The sequence below is a fragment of the Arvicanthis niloticus genome, chromosome 21 (assembly GCF_011762505.2).
Source record: "Arvicanthis niloticus isolate mArvNil1 chromosome 21, mArvNil1.pat.X, whole genome shotgun sequence".
Lineage (NCBI taxonomy): Eukaryota > Metazoa > Chordata > Mammalia > Rodentia > Muridae > Arvicanthis > Arvicanthis niloticus.
Genome location: NC_047678.1, coordinates 39959306 through 39976165, shown reverse-complemented (window position 1 = coordinate 39976165; position 16860 = coordinate 39959306). Strand labels below are relative to the sequence as shown.

Genomic DNA, 16860 nt, shown 5'->3' with positions numbered 1-16860 from the left:
TACCTGGATTTGCAGAGGGCCTGTAGAGGATGGAATGTGGGAGAGGGGATGTGTATTGAGGAGGTGGAGACAAAGCTAGGGAGCTGTTCTCTCAATAAAGTAGGGGTGATAGATAGGAGGGTTCCAGTGGAGAAGCTGTCACCTCTCTCTGGTTATTTTCCTCCCAGAAAAGTGTAAATTCTTCCCCAAGAAGAATGAGAAGATGGAGTTCCCCTTTGGGTCCGTGGGAGCTACCAACTTCAGACGGTTCACTCCAGAGTCACTGGCAGAGATCGAGAAGCAGATCGCTGCCCACCACGCCGCCAAGAAGGCCAGAGCCAAGCCCAGAGGACAGAAGGACAAGGGTGAGAAGCCCAGGCCTCAGCTGGACTTGAAAGCCTGTAACCAGCTGCCCAGGTTCTATGGTGAGCTCCCAGCAGAACTGGTCGGGGAGCCTCTGGAGGACCTGGATCCTTTCTACAGCACACACAGGGTAAGACCTGCCACCGGGAACATCTGCACTCAGCTCTTGGGGAGCGAGCCGCAGTCTCACCCAACCCAGGAAGTCCTCGCCCCCACCCCATGTACTAGCTGTTCACTAAAGAATAGGGTGACTCAAAGCAAGGTGAATGCACCTTGCTCTGAATCTTTAGTAACTCTGTGATAGGGCAAACTAAACCCAAATATCCAAATCACACAGCTGCTGCAGAACTTGCTTTGAAAGTTGGTTGTTCCCACGAATGAGACCCAGCCTAGAACCTCTAGAGATGTTTATCTCTCTTTGCAGATCAAGAGCACAGATTTTCGAGTTGAGAGGGTTGCCTTAAGCCAGGGTTCTCTAAAGTATAGTCTCAGAGCCCCTGGAGTTTTCTAAACTCTCCCATGGGTTACTGAAGTCAAACTGTCTTGAAATAATAGTTTACTGTCACCCGTCTCTTACTTACATCATCATCTTGTAGGCATATAGCGGTAACCAAGGGAACAGCGTCATTCACAGCAGCCACAGGAAGTTGTGCCTATGTGCTCCTGGGTTTTAAAGCTTTATATATATATATATATATATGTATGTATATATGTGTGTGTGTGTGTGTATGTATATATACACATATATATGTATATGTGTGTATATATATGTATATATGTGTATATATATACACATATGCACATATATACACATACACACACACACACACACATATATATATTCTAATATAGTATGTGCCCTACTTTCCTTCCATGTTGCTGTGATAACATACTTGGACATAAGCAACTTAAGGGAGAAAGGATTTATTAGCTCATAGTTCCAGGCTGCACGCCATCAAGGTAGCAAAGACATGGGAACAGGAGCATGAGGGAGCAGGCTACACCATGTCTGTAGTCTGAGGACGATGCATGCAGCATCCATGGCTCAGATTTCTTTCTCACCTCTTACACAGACAGGATTTTCTGCCCTGGGATAGTGCTGTGCACAGTGATTGGGTCTTCCCACCTGAATTATCATGATCAAGACAATCCCCCCATCTTAGTTAGGATTCCATTGCTATGAAGAGACACCATGACCATGGCAACTCTTATAAAGGACAACATTTATTTAGAGCTGGCTTATAGGTTCTGAGGTTCAGTCCATCGTGGCAGTATCCAGGCAGGCATGATGTTGGAGGAGCTGAGAGTCCTATGTGTTGTTTCAAGGGCAAACAGGAGAAGACTGGCTTTCAGACATCTAGAAGGAGGGTCTCAAAGCACACCCTACAGTGACAAACTTCCTCCGACAAGGCCACACCCACCCCAACAAGGCCAAACCTCCTAATAGTGCAACTCCCTGGATCAAGTATATTCAAACTACTGCAGATAGATAGATAGATAGATAGACAGATGATAGACAGATGAGTTGCATAGATATACATATAAAATTTCTATCATATATATATACATACAAACATACATGAACAAAGTAAGAAAAATATAAATATAATAGAGTACTTAATGATTTTTTAATCAAAAGATTGAAAGCTAATAGTCTAATGAGGTGCCCATGACAGCTTCCTCTCCTGTGCTGCACCTTAGATTTTCTGTGCAGCCAAAACATGGTAAGAACATGTCTGAAAATGACAAAGAACTGGAACAAGCCATTGCAAATATAGTTTGTAGAAGAGATGAGACACATGGGATGTCTTTTCCCTCCTCTCTCTTTCAGGAACCCATCCCTTCTAAATGCACAGAGAAGGGAACAGAGATGGTTTAGAGCCGAGATCCAAGTAGCAGAAAGCAGGAACATCACAGGACCAGGGTCCTCTAGTCAGAAGGGAATTAAATTCTGGGGCTGGGGTGGTGGTTCAGTCAGTAAAGGACTTGCTGAACAAGCATGGAAATCTGAGTTTGATACCTAGAAAACATGGGGGAAAAAGTGGAACACACTTGTAATGTCACTCCTGAGGAGGAAGAGGAGGAAGAGGAGGAGAGGAGGAGAAGGAGAAGGAGGAGGAGGAAGAAGAAGAGGAAGAGGAGGAGGAGGAAGAAGAAGAGGAAGAGGAGGAGGAGGAAGAAGAAGAGGAAGAAAAAGAGGAAGAGGGAAGGAGGAAGAAGAGGAGGAAGAAAAAGAGGAAGAGGGGAGGAGGAGAAGGAGGAAGAAGAGGAGGGGGAGGAGGAGGAGGAAGAGGGGAGGAGGAGGAGGGGGAGGAGGAGCAGGAGGAGGGAGAGGAGGGGGAGGAGGAGGAGGAGGAGGAGGAGGAGGAGAAAAAGGCAAGTGGCCTCACTGGCCAGCCTAGCCTCCTAGTTGGCTTCAGACTAGTGAGCATTTGTAGAAAACTCCTGAGGAATGATCTTTGAATTTCCATATTAACTCGTACACATATACGCATGTACACACGTTGGATTGAATGCAACCAAGCTCAACCATTTGTTGTCAGAATCATGCCCTGGGTGTGCTGCATGTATTCAGCCCTTGAGTCAGCAGCCTACTCATGAAGCACTCTGAATGGGCTTGCCTTGGTTCAATCTTGAGTCCAGATTCCTGTGGAGAGGGTGAGGATGTGGCCTCTGCTCTCTCTGCCCACCCTCTAACTCTGTCCCTCCTCTAAATGGTCAACAAGCCATGGTTCTTCCAATAGTCTTGCTCATAATCCCATGAGGAAGCCACTCCGAATTCTTGTTTCTCAAGGAACCCCCTTGTGCTTTGCTTTGTTCTAGACATTCATGGTGTTGAATAAAAGCAGGACCATTTCCAGATTCAGTGCCACTTGGGCCCTGTGGCTCTTCAGTCCCTTCAACCTGATCAGAAGAACAGCCATCAAAGTGTCTGTCCACTCGTATCCTTTGCAGTTTGCTTTCTATGCTTCAGACTCATGCTCTGCCTGTGGTGTCTGGCACCTTTCTTAGAGGTTAGCAACAGAGCCTTCCTCCAGTTGAATCTCAAGACAGTGATGTCATCACGTTGAAAACGTAGTTTATGGTACCACACAGGGGGCACTCAAATGTCCTCTTTATGATGGTGTGAGTTTTACTGATGCCCTAGGCATAGCCATACCATCAAGTATGGCCTGCTTTCCCCATGAGGTAATGGCTGGTAAGAAGACACCAAGGCTCTTTGGCCAAATGCCCAGGTGTGAGTTGTCACACTATCATAGACCATGCTGGGGGTGGTTGCTCATTACACAACAGAGAAATGCCTCCTAGACAGCAAAGAGAGCATTCTATTACAGACAGAGCCCCCATCATCTTCCATGAGAACCTCACTAATTGTGGGCACTGGCAATATCACAAGCTACCCTCAAACTATCAGCAGGCTAAATAATACAGTTATAATACAGTTTGTCTGAGGTTCCTGCCCCAAGGAAGCGTAATTAGACAGACAGAGCAATCCCTGGTCTGTGTTACCTTGGCTCCTTTAGGGAGCATGAGAAGTCACCTTCGGTGCTGTTTTTGTTTTGTGTTTTATTCGGCCCAAGCCAAAGTAGCTAAAAGGAGGACTTGGGCTGGGTTTCCAGGCATTTTTCAAACTGAAAATTCTCAGCATCATGTGCAGCCCTGGCTTCTGGGAAGCTCATGTTCAGAACAGCCTTGCTCCATTGCAGGACAGATGGTAGCCAGCCTCTGTACACAAGTGTGGTTTAGTAGAAAGGGATTTACTCTTTTCTTAGACAACCCCAGCCACTGTGGAACAGTCTAGTAAATTGTCCAGTGGTACCTGAGCTAAGAAGCCTGGCCCAGAACCTTCCACGCACTCACGGTGTAACTACCCTGCTGATGACGGTACAGCCCGTTTTCACTTGCTGTGGTTATCTCTATGGCTACTCGATAGGAATTTTATTTTCTGAATTGAATCTTGGGTTTTTAGAGTCTTCAGAATACTTCATGATAATCACAGGCCCCCGGTGGCTAAGCGCTTTCCAAGTGTCAACACTGTCACAGGTACAAGAGCTTTGGGAAGGATTAGCAATACCTCATTCTACTGATAATGAGACCAACACTCAGGCATTTCAGAAACGCCAAGGTCACACAGCTAGTTAAGAGGTCCAGCCTCCAGCATGTCACGGGCAGTGTCTTCAGCCAGAATGTAGACAGCAAGTGAACAGACACAGATTAAGGTAATAATTCTCTCAGCAGGCCATCTCTACTCAGGCAAAATGTTGCTTTTTTGAAAATACATTTGAATTCAACTTCTGGACATTGAAGCAACAAGACCCAGTTTTGCATCAGAAAGACTCCAGTATGTCCCTCCTCTGAGGCACTAGTGGGAAAGCTCAGTTTTTTAAATTCCTTCATTCTTTGGTGCACAGGGATCCCATGTCACCCGATGTCACCCGTCACTGGGAACATCTGTCATTCACAGGCAAAGGGTCAGGTAGCCTGAATTCTTTCCAGATTTTCTTCTGTTTAAAACGATGCCAAGTCAGTCTATTTACTATATAAATTATATTGTTCTACATAAAACAAAACATGAGTTTTTGTTTCAAAAATATATTTTAAAAAATGTCACTGAGATTCAAGATGTTACACATTTTCTCCATCCAATTCCTTAAGAAATCTCCTCCTGCTGGGCTGCTCCGTCCAGCCTTGACATGATAGTACACTCCTGGAGCTTGTTAGGCCGTGTTTGATCAATGTCTCTGGGAGGCCTGCTATTTTCTGAGGGGGGCTGATGATGAATCTGGGGGAAAGAAAGTGGGAGAGAGATACTTGGGGGCAGAGTGAGGGAGAGAAAACTGCTGTTGGGATTCAGTATATGAAAGAATAAAAAAAAAAAAAAGACACTGCTTACCAAAACTGCTTTTTATGCTTTAAAAAAAGATGTATACAATGACCCAATCCACACCGTCTTCTGTGGATCTCAGCTGAATTATCTAGACATCAGTAAACAATAGCTAATTAGAAGTACAATTCCTGTCAGCAACCAAGTGAACAAGGAATAGTCCTCCTGCCTTGAGATCCGGTGGGTAGTTAATTACCTGGGGGAGAGGCAGCTGGACAGAAAGTCCATAGTGGGGTATCCTCCTCACTATGTTCAGATAGGCTTATCAGTTGGGTCACTACAGCCCCAAACAAGATTCTTCAAGGTGTAGAATCTGCACTCCAATAATCCTATTTCCTTCAAAGTTATAACTCCAGTCGCATTCTTGTGAACGCCTCCATAAGACACAGGATAGCATACAACTTGTTTGCAGACCTAAAGATGCAGTTTTAATTTTCATCCTTGGGTTAAGTTTCCCCACTATGGGAACACATATCTCTTCACTGTAAATTAATGGGGAAATCTGGTTTCATTGGAATAATGTCCCTGTTCAGATAGATGTTTTCCCGAGGAACTGTAAAACAAAAACCAGAAAGGTATCTACAGAAAACTAACATGGTTTTAAATGTTTCTGCTTGAGTTGAAGTGATGGGGGGTGAGTGCTGTCCTTCCCCTGTAGATGAAGCTTCTGTCTAGGTTAGGGGTTTCTCCTTTACCAGGGACTGTAGGAGCTCATGCTGAGCAAAGGTCTGCTTAGACTCATCCTGCCTCTGTTTGTCCACACCTGTGCTCCTCCCTTCCCTTCAAAGCCCCCCTCTCCCTTCTAAGTGTCACTTAGCCAAACCTTCACTCCTAAGTCTCTCTCTGGCTAGCAACACCCCATTCTCCTTGGAATATCCTTCCAAAGCCAGGATTTCACTTCCTGAGCCTGCTTTGGCCATCCCTACCCAGAATCCATTGCTTCCGTGTGGTTGCTCTCAGCTTAGGAAAACAATCTAACTAAACTGATTTTCATAAAAAATAATACCCTCCACCTGGTTACTATGGTTACCAGGCTGCACGATGCAACAGGATTCAGGAAGGCTATTTAAGACTCATCATGCTGTTAGCCAGGATCTTAAATGTAAATGAGAAAAGCTACCCGTGGGTTAATGGCATTTGGCATAATTTGGACAAGGTTTGGGGATTTGGCACAGTGGTAAAGTCTTTGCCTAGTGCGAGGGGTTGGGGTTTAATATCCAACACTGTCATTATTGCCGTTACAACTGCTTCTACTAATTATAAAGACAGAGTTCTCAGCATGCATGGGCTAGGCGCTCGACAAGTGTGAGCAGCCACCTCATGACAAGACCACACAAAGCCGGTATTAGCTGAGTTGCCAACATCTCGTTCAGCACCAAGGTGATCTGAGACCAGGGGATGATGATAACTCTCTCTCACTTCCTTAACATGAACCTACAGCTGGTTCTCCATATTCATCACCGTCACTATTTTGGTGAACTGTGTGTGCATGACCCAAACTGATCTTTCAGAGAAAGTCGAGTGAGTAGCGTTGCCGCCGTTCTTGTACCTTCTCCCTTCTTCTCTCTTAGAAGCATTTTCCTCTTCTTTCTGTATATCATGCCAGCTTTCCATCAAACTCGGGCAGAGTCACACGGGGAAAGCGGGATTCGAACCAGGAGAGAGAGAGAGCAAAGGGCACGGGCTCACCCTCTGCAGGCAGCTACCTTAGCTGCTGCCCCATGCCGCTGGCTTGCTTCATGCCAGCTTTCATTTGGACAGGTCTGAGAGTTCTGTTGCCTCCTTGACTTTGCAACGGTTAGGTTTCTTCTGTGTATCTTTCCCCCAAGTACATGCATGATTTTAAACTTCAAGACAGTGTAGATTAGTGGTTATCAACCTTGACTCTACTTTGGAACTTTAAGGTCTTTTAAAACTCTGATGCCTAGAGGGTTTAATTTTATTAGACACTAATGCCCTGGGTAGGTGAGTCCTCCTAGGTACACACACACACACACACACACACACACACAGACACACACACACACACACGAGGATCAGGTTCTGGGAAGGTCTGCTCTTGAAGAGACAGGAGTAAACAAAGAAGAAACTGTGACCAGTGGCTTCAGAAGGATTGTAACATTTCTAAGGTTCTCGTGTCTCTGGTTGGCAGACTAAATCTTTTTTTGTTTGAGAGCAGAAGAATTTTCCTAAAAACAGATGTGACACCACAGCTGGGGCAGATGTCCCTGCCCTTGCTTGAGCCTGCAGGTATAACAACAGGGTCTCTGAAAAGTTTTCTCTCTTCCCACCGTTTGCTCTTGCTAATTCTAAAAGCAACACATGCCACAATGGGATAGATGCTTCATCTCTGTTAATAGAGCAAGGGGAGGGAAAATAGCCATTTTAACTGATACTGGAAACTCCATTTGATAAAGTTCAATTTCCGTTTATGATTTCAAAACACTTAGAAGAGTTGGAACGGAAAGAAATGGTCACACTCTGATAAAAAGTATTAAGTCTTCAAAAAGCAGTGCCCCCCCCAAGGGCATTCATTTATTAAACATAATCACAAGTGTGGAACTCTCTTGCTTTGAGACCAAAGGGAGAAAACAAATATCACAGATGTCCATTCTTGTCAGTCCAGTCTCATAGAGGAGGTTCTGGTCAGGGTCATAAGGCAAAAAAAAAAAAAAAAAAAAAAAAAAAAAAAGTACATGGGAAAGAAAATTACCAGGCATGTTGTACCTTACAGAAAACTATGTAGTGCACATAAAATATCCAACATAACCTAGAGAGAAACTGTTAGTATCAGAGCTGGCTCAGCAGAGCCTCTCCCACTGGAGTTCACTCCAGACACTCACACTGGACAGCTGGCAACTGTCTGTGTGTGCACTCACACGCGCGTGAGTGCGGCTGCCCGTGGAGGCCAACCCCCATGGATCCAACATCCTCTTCTGGCCCTCATGGGCACCCACACTCACATGCATGTGACCACACACACCAGACACACACACAACACACACACACACACAATTACAAAAATATATCTTTAAAATCTACTGGAATTAATAAAACTGTACATCTAGATAGCTGTGTGAATTAATATACATTAATCAGCTTTGTATGTTTGTAACAGCCACAAGCTGGAAATGAAATAATTTTTGAAGTATCATCTACACTGGCATTTCAAAATATCAAACTCCTAGGGAAAAAAAGGGATATCAAAACATTGAGTAAATTACAAAAACAACCCCCCAAAATAGGGAGCTAATGTCATGTTGTTAGACTCCAAGTCTCAATATTGATGACTAATCTATTTAGTGAGATTTCCAATGCAGTCTTAATAAGCATTTATGGTATTATTTGGCACACTGATTCTAAAATGTATGTGGAAATACAAAGCGTAAATGATAGCCAAGACACTTTTGAGGAAGGAATACAAGGAAGGAGAAATCACACCACTGGGGCCAAATTGACTATGGAGCCATTGCTGGGAGGTTAGCCAGACTCTAAACCGAGCAGCAGCTTGTGTGTGCAGGCATTTAACCTGTGATAAAGGTCACTCCACAGACCAGAGAGGATCAGTCTGTGGTGAAGGATGGAAAATCAGGAGACCTAGAGGAACAATCAAACCAAGTAAGGAACTCAGCAGCATACACTATAGTCAGCTCTCCATTTCTTTGTGAAATACAAAGGTGTAAAGGAGACCAAAATCAGAGGAATGTCTTTATGCCCTCAGAGTAGGAAAAAGTCTTATTACATATGATATAAGAAACAGTAACCAGGAGAAAAGGATAGGTATACTTTGGTATACTAAAACTAAGAATTTTTGTTTCACCAGATGATAATAACTGTTTTAAGATTTATGTGGATCTGAGCATATGCACACCCTAGTGCAGTACCCACAGAGGCCAGCAGAGGGCATAGGATCTCACGAAGTTGAATTTACAAATGGTTGTGAGCTGCCTGAAATGGGTGCCAGGTTCATTGTAGGAGGAGCAAGCGTTCATGACTGTTGGACCATCTCGCTACTTCCTAGAGCAGTGGTTTTCAACCTTCCTAATGCTGCCACCATTTAATATAGCTCCTCGTGTGGTGGTGACCTCACGACCTTAAAGTTATTTTTGTTGATACTTCATAACTGTAATTTTTCTACTGTTATGAATCATAATGCAAATATTTGTTTTTCCAGATCATCTTAGGTGACCCTGAGAAAGGGTCACTTGACCCCAGAGGGGTTGCAGGCCACAGGTTGAGAGAACCCTAGGAGATAATTCTCAGGAGAAAGAAGATACCTGTGCCAGCTCCTACCCAGAGTCATGACCCATCTCTAAAAGTCAAATTTGAAAAACATGGCAGCCCAACTAATTTTGTCGTAAGAAAAAAATGTTTTTAAACAAGCAGTATTCCGGATGTTCTATTAACTCTCGAATGATTCCATTTTTTTTTAAATCAAGGAAGACAAAATTAAATTACAATGAAAGATTACTAGGCACTCATTATGTAACCGAGAGGCTTGAAGTGCAAGTGTGTAAAAAGTTAGATGTGGCAGCACAAGCCCAGGATTCCAGTGCTGGGGAGCCAGGGACAAGCAGACACTGGATCTCACTGGCTTGCCAGCCTAGCAAGTTCCAGGCCTGTGAGAGACCTTGCCTCAAAAAACACATTGGATGATGCCCCGAGGAATGCTATCTAGGGTTGACTTCTGGTCACCATGTCCATGTGCACATGGGTTGCACCTACACATGTGGGCATACACCCACATTCCCCACACAAATGATACAGAGAGGTTTAAAGAACGGGGGAAAACCAGCCTTGGTAACACCCACCCACAACCCCAGCACTCAGGATGCTGCGGCAGGGAGAGCAGGAGTCTAAGGCCAGCCTGAGCAACATAATTGAGTTCTAGACCAGCCTGGGCTACATAAAACGGAAGAATGGACAAACACGTAAGGAAGGACAGACAGAAATCTAGCAGGAGCCCTGACCAGAGAAAATGGAACTTACAGCAAAGGGCAGGAGGCCAGAGAAACATGACGCTCTGAACACTAAACACGGGGGGGGGGGGGGGGGGGGGGGGGGCGCGGGGGCGGGGGGGGGGGGAGGCCAAGTTAGAGCTTTGCAGTGAATGAACGATATTTACAAACCAACGAAACCGAAAACAAATAAAGAAAGCCTTTAGAGGGTCTGAAGAGTTGCAGCTCTTGTTGCCTGTAACAGATACCGTGCAAAAAGTTCGTAAAGATGAAGAGGGGACAAGAACAGGCTGCATCTGGTTAGTGCATCGCAGACCATCTAAATCACCAGACCGTACAATAACCCACAGTAACCCATCCCAGAACAAAACAAACGGCAGCCACACAACCCAACCCAGTAAGTTCCACAAAGCAGCAGGAACAAATAACAAATTCTCTTGTCATTCTGCAATAAAATTAGAAAATGGCAGGAAACTGGGGTTGTGGGGAGAGGAAATCTTTATACTCGGTTGCTTTAGAGCACTCTTAAAGACCTCTCTAAGAAAGACAACTACAAACTAAAGCTGCAGAAACGCCAGGGACAAAAAGATTTAAAACAAATTTAATCGGAGCCTATAGGGACTCACGAGGCAATTTACGGTTCAGAAGTGTGGCATCTTAGTATTAGCTGAGGCCAAGAGTGTCTGGCATAGAATTAGAGAAACGCTAAAGTCAATGAAAGGCGAACAGAAATTAGTAACCCTAGAAGAAGAGGTAAGTAGCAAAGCAGGGTACATCGACTCAAATGGTGCTGTAAAATATACGCCCAGGACCTTTGTATCAAAAAACTGAAAAATCGTTATTGAGAGAAATTTAAACTACTTATATAAATTTAAATGTGTCTTGTGATAATGGATGAGGAGATTACTATTATTAAATTGTTAGCGGTGCCCAAATTTATCTATAGATTCAGTGAAATCTCACTAAAAGAATCTCAGCAGCAATTGGTTCTGTAGAAGTTGGATGGATGGGTCTTTCCGCCCAGGAGAGGCTGAGTTGAACTGTTCTCTGTGATAAGCTCTAATCATCGTAAGAGTCCTTATATTTTTGTGACACGGTTAATTCTTTGATGAATTACGTCTTGAGCATATATCTTTGTGCAGCTAATGCAACAAAATTTGAGAGATGAGTTTTTAGAAGGAGACGTTCCTGGACCAAGGAGCATATAATCTAATTTCTTTCTTTTGAGCCTGGGTCTCATGTATTGCAGAATGGCCTTGACCCCTCTATGTACTTGTGAATGTCTGGCTTGCCTCCAACTCCAGAGTGCTAGGGATTCCACGTATGTTCTTCCCCACCCCGCTTACACAGGATTGGCCTCAGGCGTGTGCATGCTAGGCAACCCCTCTACCAGCTGAGCTACAGCCTCAGCCACTATAACTTTAATTTTTACAGTATTGCCAAATCACATTCCAAAACTGTGTCAATTTTCATTCCTAGTGATTATTAAGAAGGTTCTTTACTAGGCCCCAGATTAACTGAACTGTTTATATAACTTCTTTTTATAAACACACTTTGAAAAGAAACAGAACTATTCCTCTCTGGTTCCAGCTCGGGACTAGGGTGCATGTCCTCGGCCTGTGGAAACACCGGAGTAGCTCTGACCTTCAGAGTGTGAGCTGGACAGCATTAGCTGTTTGCTGCTGGGACCAGAGAAGAGAATACATATCCTTGGAATAGATCCTGCCCCACATATTATATTGTGTATTTTCTTAGGAAGAAAATAAACTGTAGCCAGTTAAGACACAGAAGCCAATGAAATAGCCTTGTCCTTGATACAATTTATCTGACATACAGTCTTTTTCTTTTCTTAGCTTCCCATTGTGTGTCTCAGAAACATTAGCTCTGTGCTAGTACATGCTGGCTAATGGGAGCCCGATCTCTCTCTCTCTCTCTCTCTCTCTCTCTCTCTCTCTCTCTCTCTCTCTCTTCTCTCTCTGCCTCTCTGCTTGGGCAAGACAGACATAGGGAATCCATTTCTAATCTTTTCTTATGTTCACAAGAAACTATAGAGGGAGAATGTGCTAGAACGGGTATCAGGAAGAGGTGAGAGCCATACTAAGGAAAAAGTATTAGTGGAATGTTCTCACCCTCCTCAGGCCCTGGGACTCACAGAGAGTTGCTGAAGGTGTCTGATAGCCTGGTTATACTAATGTTCTGGAAAACAGTTGCTTGCAGAGAAGACTTACCCTGAAAGAAATATGTTCTCATCTTCAAGAAGGCATGATTTGCCAGGCGTACCTAGAGTTCTTGGTGCAAGTCCCTGCCATCTCAGCAATCAGGAAGACAAAATTTTGTTATGAATGAGTGATCTTTGTTTAATCAGTATTTTCCTGTTTGTCAGCACTGTCGTGTTTATCAATAGACTAGGAGGCATGAACAGGTTTGCGCATCTGTTTTTAATGGTTCTAGTTGATCCTGGCCTGGATTCAATTTGCTAGTGTGTATTTTATTTGATCTGTAAAGGTACTTGTTTATGAGTACGCCTTCCTCTCCCTCTCCCTACCCCCACCTCTGTGAGTCTGTGGGTCAGAGGTCAGTTTTCAAGATTTGATGTTCACCTACTATCTAGTTTACAAGGATCCAGCTCAGTTCCTTGACCCTGGTGACAGTGCCATTCCCTGCTGAATCATGTCATGTCATCAGCCCATTTGATCTATTCTTACGGTTGAGGCTGGCTGGTAGTCATGCCCCTTTGGATCAGTCCAACACTCTGCCTGCTGTCCCCTGGGAGCTCCAAATCCTCATTTGCTTACAGACCCCTTCAGCTCATCCCATCCCCGGATGTCTCTCTTCAGCCATTTGAAGTCTTTCACTGTTCTCTCAGTCAATCAGCAGACTCGAAAGAAAACAGTGTGGTTGAATTATAATGCACTGTTTTCCAATATAAAATGTAAGGTGAACTCTAACATCATATAATATTTTGTGATTCAGCTCCCGCTGGCTAGCGAGGAGCTGAGGATGGGTTATCTTGAATAATGGGTTCTCCTGTCCTGACAGTGGTTCATGTTTGTTCAGTTTCATCCATCACTGTTACTGTTGCCTATCGTAATATCCTAGTTTACAAAAATGAATCATCATTTCGAAGATGGCTTGCTGAGGTATAATAATAACAAAAATAGACATCTAAATCCCGCAACCAGAACATCGGATCTTAAATACAGATGATGAACAGACTCTGCCACGAGGACAGAGCAGGGATTGCTCCATCATCAGATGGGTGGGGAACACTTGGATAGCCCCATGGAAGTGGATAAATACTTAAGAAAAGAACAATCATGACAGAGAATAAGGCTCATCCTGGTGCCCAGTTTTAAAAGCTTAGGCCTTTGTGTCAAATTATTATATTAAACAACAAAAACTTATAGAGGCTGGGTAAATGGGTGAAGTGCTTGCCATGCCAAGACCTGAACTCGCATCCCCAGAACTCATGTCACAGCTGGATCTCATAGTGTACCTATCTGTAAGGTCAGTATTACTACTGGAAGATGGGAGGTGGAGACAGGAGGATTCTCACAGCCTGGTGCACACAGTGATGGATGAGACAGCTTTGTCAAAACAAAGTGGAAGGAAAGGACTTCACGAGAAAGAGAGAGAGAGAGAGAGAGGGAGAGGGAGAGGGAGAGGGAGAGGGAGAGGGAGAGGGAGAGGGAGAGGGAGAGGGAGAGGGAGAGGGAGAGGGAGGGGGGTGAGAGAGAGAGAGGGAGGGCGAGAGAGCAAGAGAGAGAGAGAGAGAGAGAGAGAGAGAGAGAGAGAGAGAGAGAGAGGCTATTTCCCATTACCTAATATTCCTTTCTTTATCTAAGAAAACTGACTTTGGACATACATTTAAAATCACATCCAGCTGCTGCCACTGGCTGCCATACTCACCAAGGAGAGGAGCCTCTGCTCCAGCTGTTGCTCAGTGAGGCTCTGAGCTGCCAGCACTCCACAGCGAAGACCCGGGTCCTCATCCTTCGCTGAAACTCTGAACATAGTCTTTAGAAAGAACTTTATAATTTCTGGGTCTGTTTGATCTGAAAAGCTGGAAATATCCATCAAGGCTTCCCAACAACCTATAATTCAAAATGAAAATGTTCTAATTTAGAAAACACAAAAGGCTAGGGGGGGACAAATCCAGTAAGAATGTCACTGACCGCTCAAGTAGCCATTTGGCCAGAGCAGACTTCTTCAGGAGGTCTCTGGCACTGTTACTCTCTCCACATGAAAAATATTAGTCTTTTAGATTTGGCCTTCATTGTAAAATTAAATTTTGATTGTAATTATTTGGTCACAAAAATTATAGACATTTCAATACACACTCATATCATATTCTTTTATATTTGCATCAATACTCTCGAAAATTCTATTACTCTGTGTTACCTATACAAAACCACTTAGCCATCTTTCCAGTCCTCCGATTCCTCCACCCACACTGGTTTTACTCTCCTGGTTTGTACAAGGATTTTTTTTCCTTTGCTCAGTTTTCTATGCATCTCTCGTTTGTCCCAAGAGTCCCCTCCATGGACTCCATTCACTGTTCTGCTCACTTGGGTACGTCAGTTCACCCATCGGTCCCCATTCCTCTCAGAGAAATTGCTTCTGTCTCTGTGATCTCTCAGCTCAACTTGACCTACACATCCGTAGCAAAGACTTCCCTGGAGTCAGGGAGTCAATAGCTGCAGGTTTGCATACCCCTCTGGGGTTATCTTCATCTCTGACAGTTAGGCTGACAGACAGATTCTGCGTGGGAAATGAAAGGTTTGAAGGTTTTGATCTTCCAGGCCAAGGTGTCTCCTGCAATATCTGATGGTGTTTTTATTCTCCGCTAGGGTGGTTTGAATAAGAATGGCTCCCATCGGCTCACACACTGGAACATTTTTTTTTGGAACCAAGTTTGGTTTATAGTTGGTGGCGTGTTTAGGGAAAGTTAACAAGCATGGCTTTATTGGAGGAGGTGTGTTACTGGGGGTGGGCTTTGAGATTCAAAAACCCACACCATGCCCAGCTTCACTCTCTTGGTGCTTCCTGCAACTACTGCTCCAGCTCCGTGCCTGCCTGCCGGCTCCCAGCCGTGGTCTCACCCTCTAAAACTGTAAGCAAGACCATAATTAAGTACTTTCTCCTCTAAGTTGCCTTGGTCATGGTGTCTCTTCACAGCAATGAAGCAGTAACTAAGACATCAATCCTTTCTAGGTAGCCTGTTGCCTTGTTTTTCTCTTTGTCTCTCAGACAAAATGTTAAGCTTTTCTTAGTGCAGAATGATCTGAAACCTCGTAGAGTTCTGCTGCGGTGAGGGCCATTTAAATGTCTCATCCATTTTCCTGGATGATTGTCCGTGTTTTAAAAAACTTAGATCTTTCAATTTGGGGAAATTTTTACCTTGAACAATTCCTGTGATACTTTCCTCTGATCTCTTTCTTTCCAGACCAGATAGCAATCAAATTCCCCGATTTTCAATCCCTGTTCTATTCATTCTTACTTCAGGTTTTATCTTCTGAGGTTTCTAAAACTTTATTTGCAATCTCACTTTCAGAAGTTCTGTTTGGTTCTTTAATGCTTTTTTCCCCCTGTAGACTTCTATTCTTGTTTTAAGAAATGTTTATCTCACCTCTTAAGTCTCTAAAAATATCTATCGCAGGTTTTTTTTCTTTCATTAGATTTTATTCCATGGCTTCTTTCTTACTTTTAACCCCTTCTTTGGTTGCCTTTGGTCTTTGTTTTATTTTGATGCTGGTGACGTTGTTGAGGCAGGGTATTGTTATATAGCATTGGTTGGCTTGCTACACACGTGTGCAGTCCAATCTGGCTCGTACATCACTTGCAAGCCTCCTGCTTTGTCCTCTCAGGGGCTGGGATTACAGGGATGTACCACCGTGCCTGGCTCATGTTTTGGTTTTGATTTCAAACATCCCTCAAATTCCCAACACTCCTTGGCTTATTAAATGTGTGGCATCTAATGTGGCTGTGATGTTGGACATCTGTGATCCCAACACTCAGAAAACTGAGGTGGGAGGTTCACAAGTTCAAGCCCAGCCTGAGCTATATAACTAGAGCATGACAGACAGGGAACTGGGTAGATCTTCATGAGCTGTGAATCTGACTGCCTTCTAGGAACTTAGCAAAGGCAGAGCGGGAGGTGCCTGCCTTTCCACTCAGCCTCAGGCTGCAGCATTCCCCTCCTGTTTGGTTCATGATGCTAGGCTTCCTCTCCAGCTCCGTAGGAGATGATTCCTCACTGAGGTGAAGTCTGGTCTAGAAGGCCAGCTGTTTTCTGCAGAGACCAGAACAGGCCTTCCAAGCCCTACCTGCTCCTTCTTCCACAGCCCACTCTCTGGAGTCCTGAGCATCTCTAAGTTCTGAATTTCTCAGAGTTCTTCAGAGCAGCTTGTATTTATCATTCTGGGTTTATGTCTTTGAAAAAGATCCTCTATCATTCTGAAGGGGCTTTCAAGAAGGATGAGCTAAATGCATGTTCAGTCAAGAGTCCTCCTGTTTTTCACACAAAACCACATGTTCATAATTTAAAGTTTTAATTATTTGTGTGTGTACGTGTATGCATGCACATGCTCATGTGTATGCGTGCATATATGGGTTGGTGTGTGTGCACGTGCAGATAGAGGCTGGTGTCCAGTTTCTTCTCAGTTGCTCTCCACC

General features: G+C 44.1%; 1 protein-coding gene across 4 annotated transcripts in view; it reads left to right on the top strand.

Moving 5' to 3' along the window:
• Positions 1 to 202: 202 nt before the first annotated feature.
• Positions 203 to 16860, top strand: part of Scn10a (sodium voltage-gated channel alpha subunit 10) — a 79763-nt gene continuing 63105 nt past the window's right edge. For all 4 annotated transcript variants that reach the window (XM_034484075.2, XM_034484072.2, XM_034484073.2 and 1 more), the window contains exons 1-3: positions 203 to 472; positions 3166 to 3284; positions 6668 to 6748. In XM_034484075.2, coding sequence (XP_034339966.1) covers positions 203 to 472; positions 3166 to 3284; positions 6668 to 6748 — 470 coding nt within the window. The remainder of the gene's footprint in view (positions 473 to 3165; positions 3285 to 6667; positions 6749 to 16860) is intronic.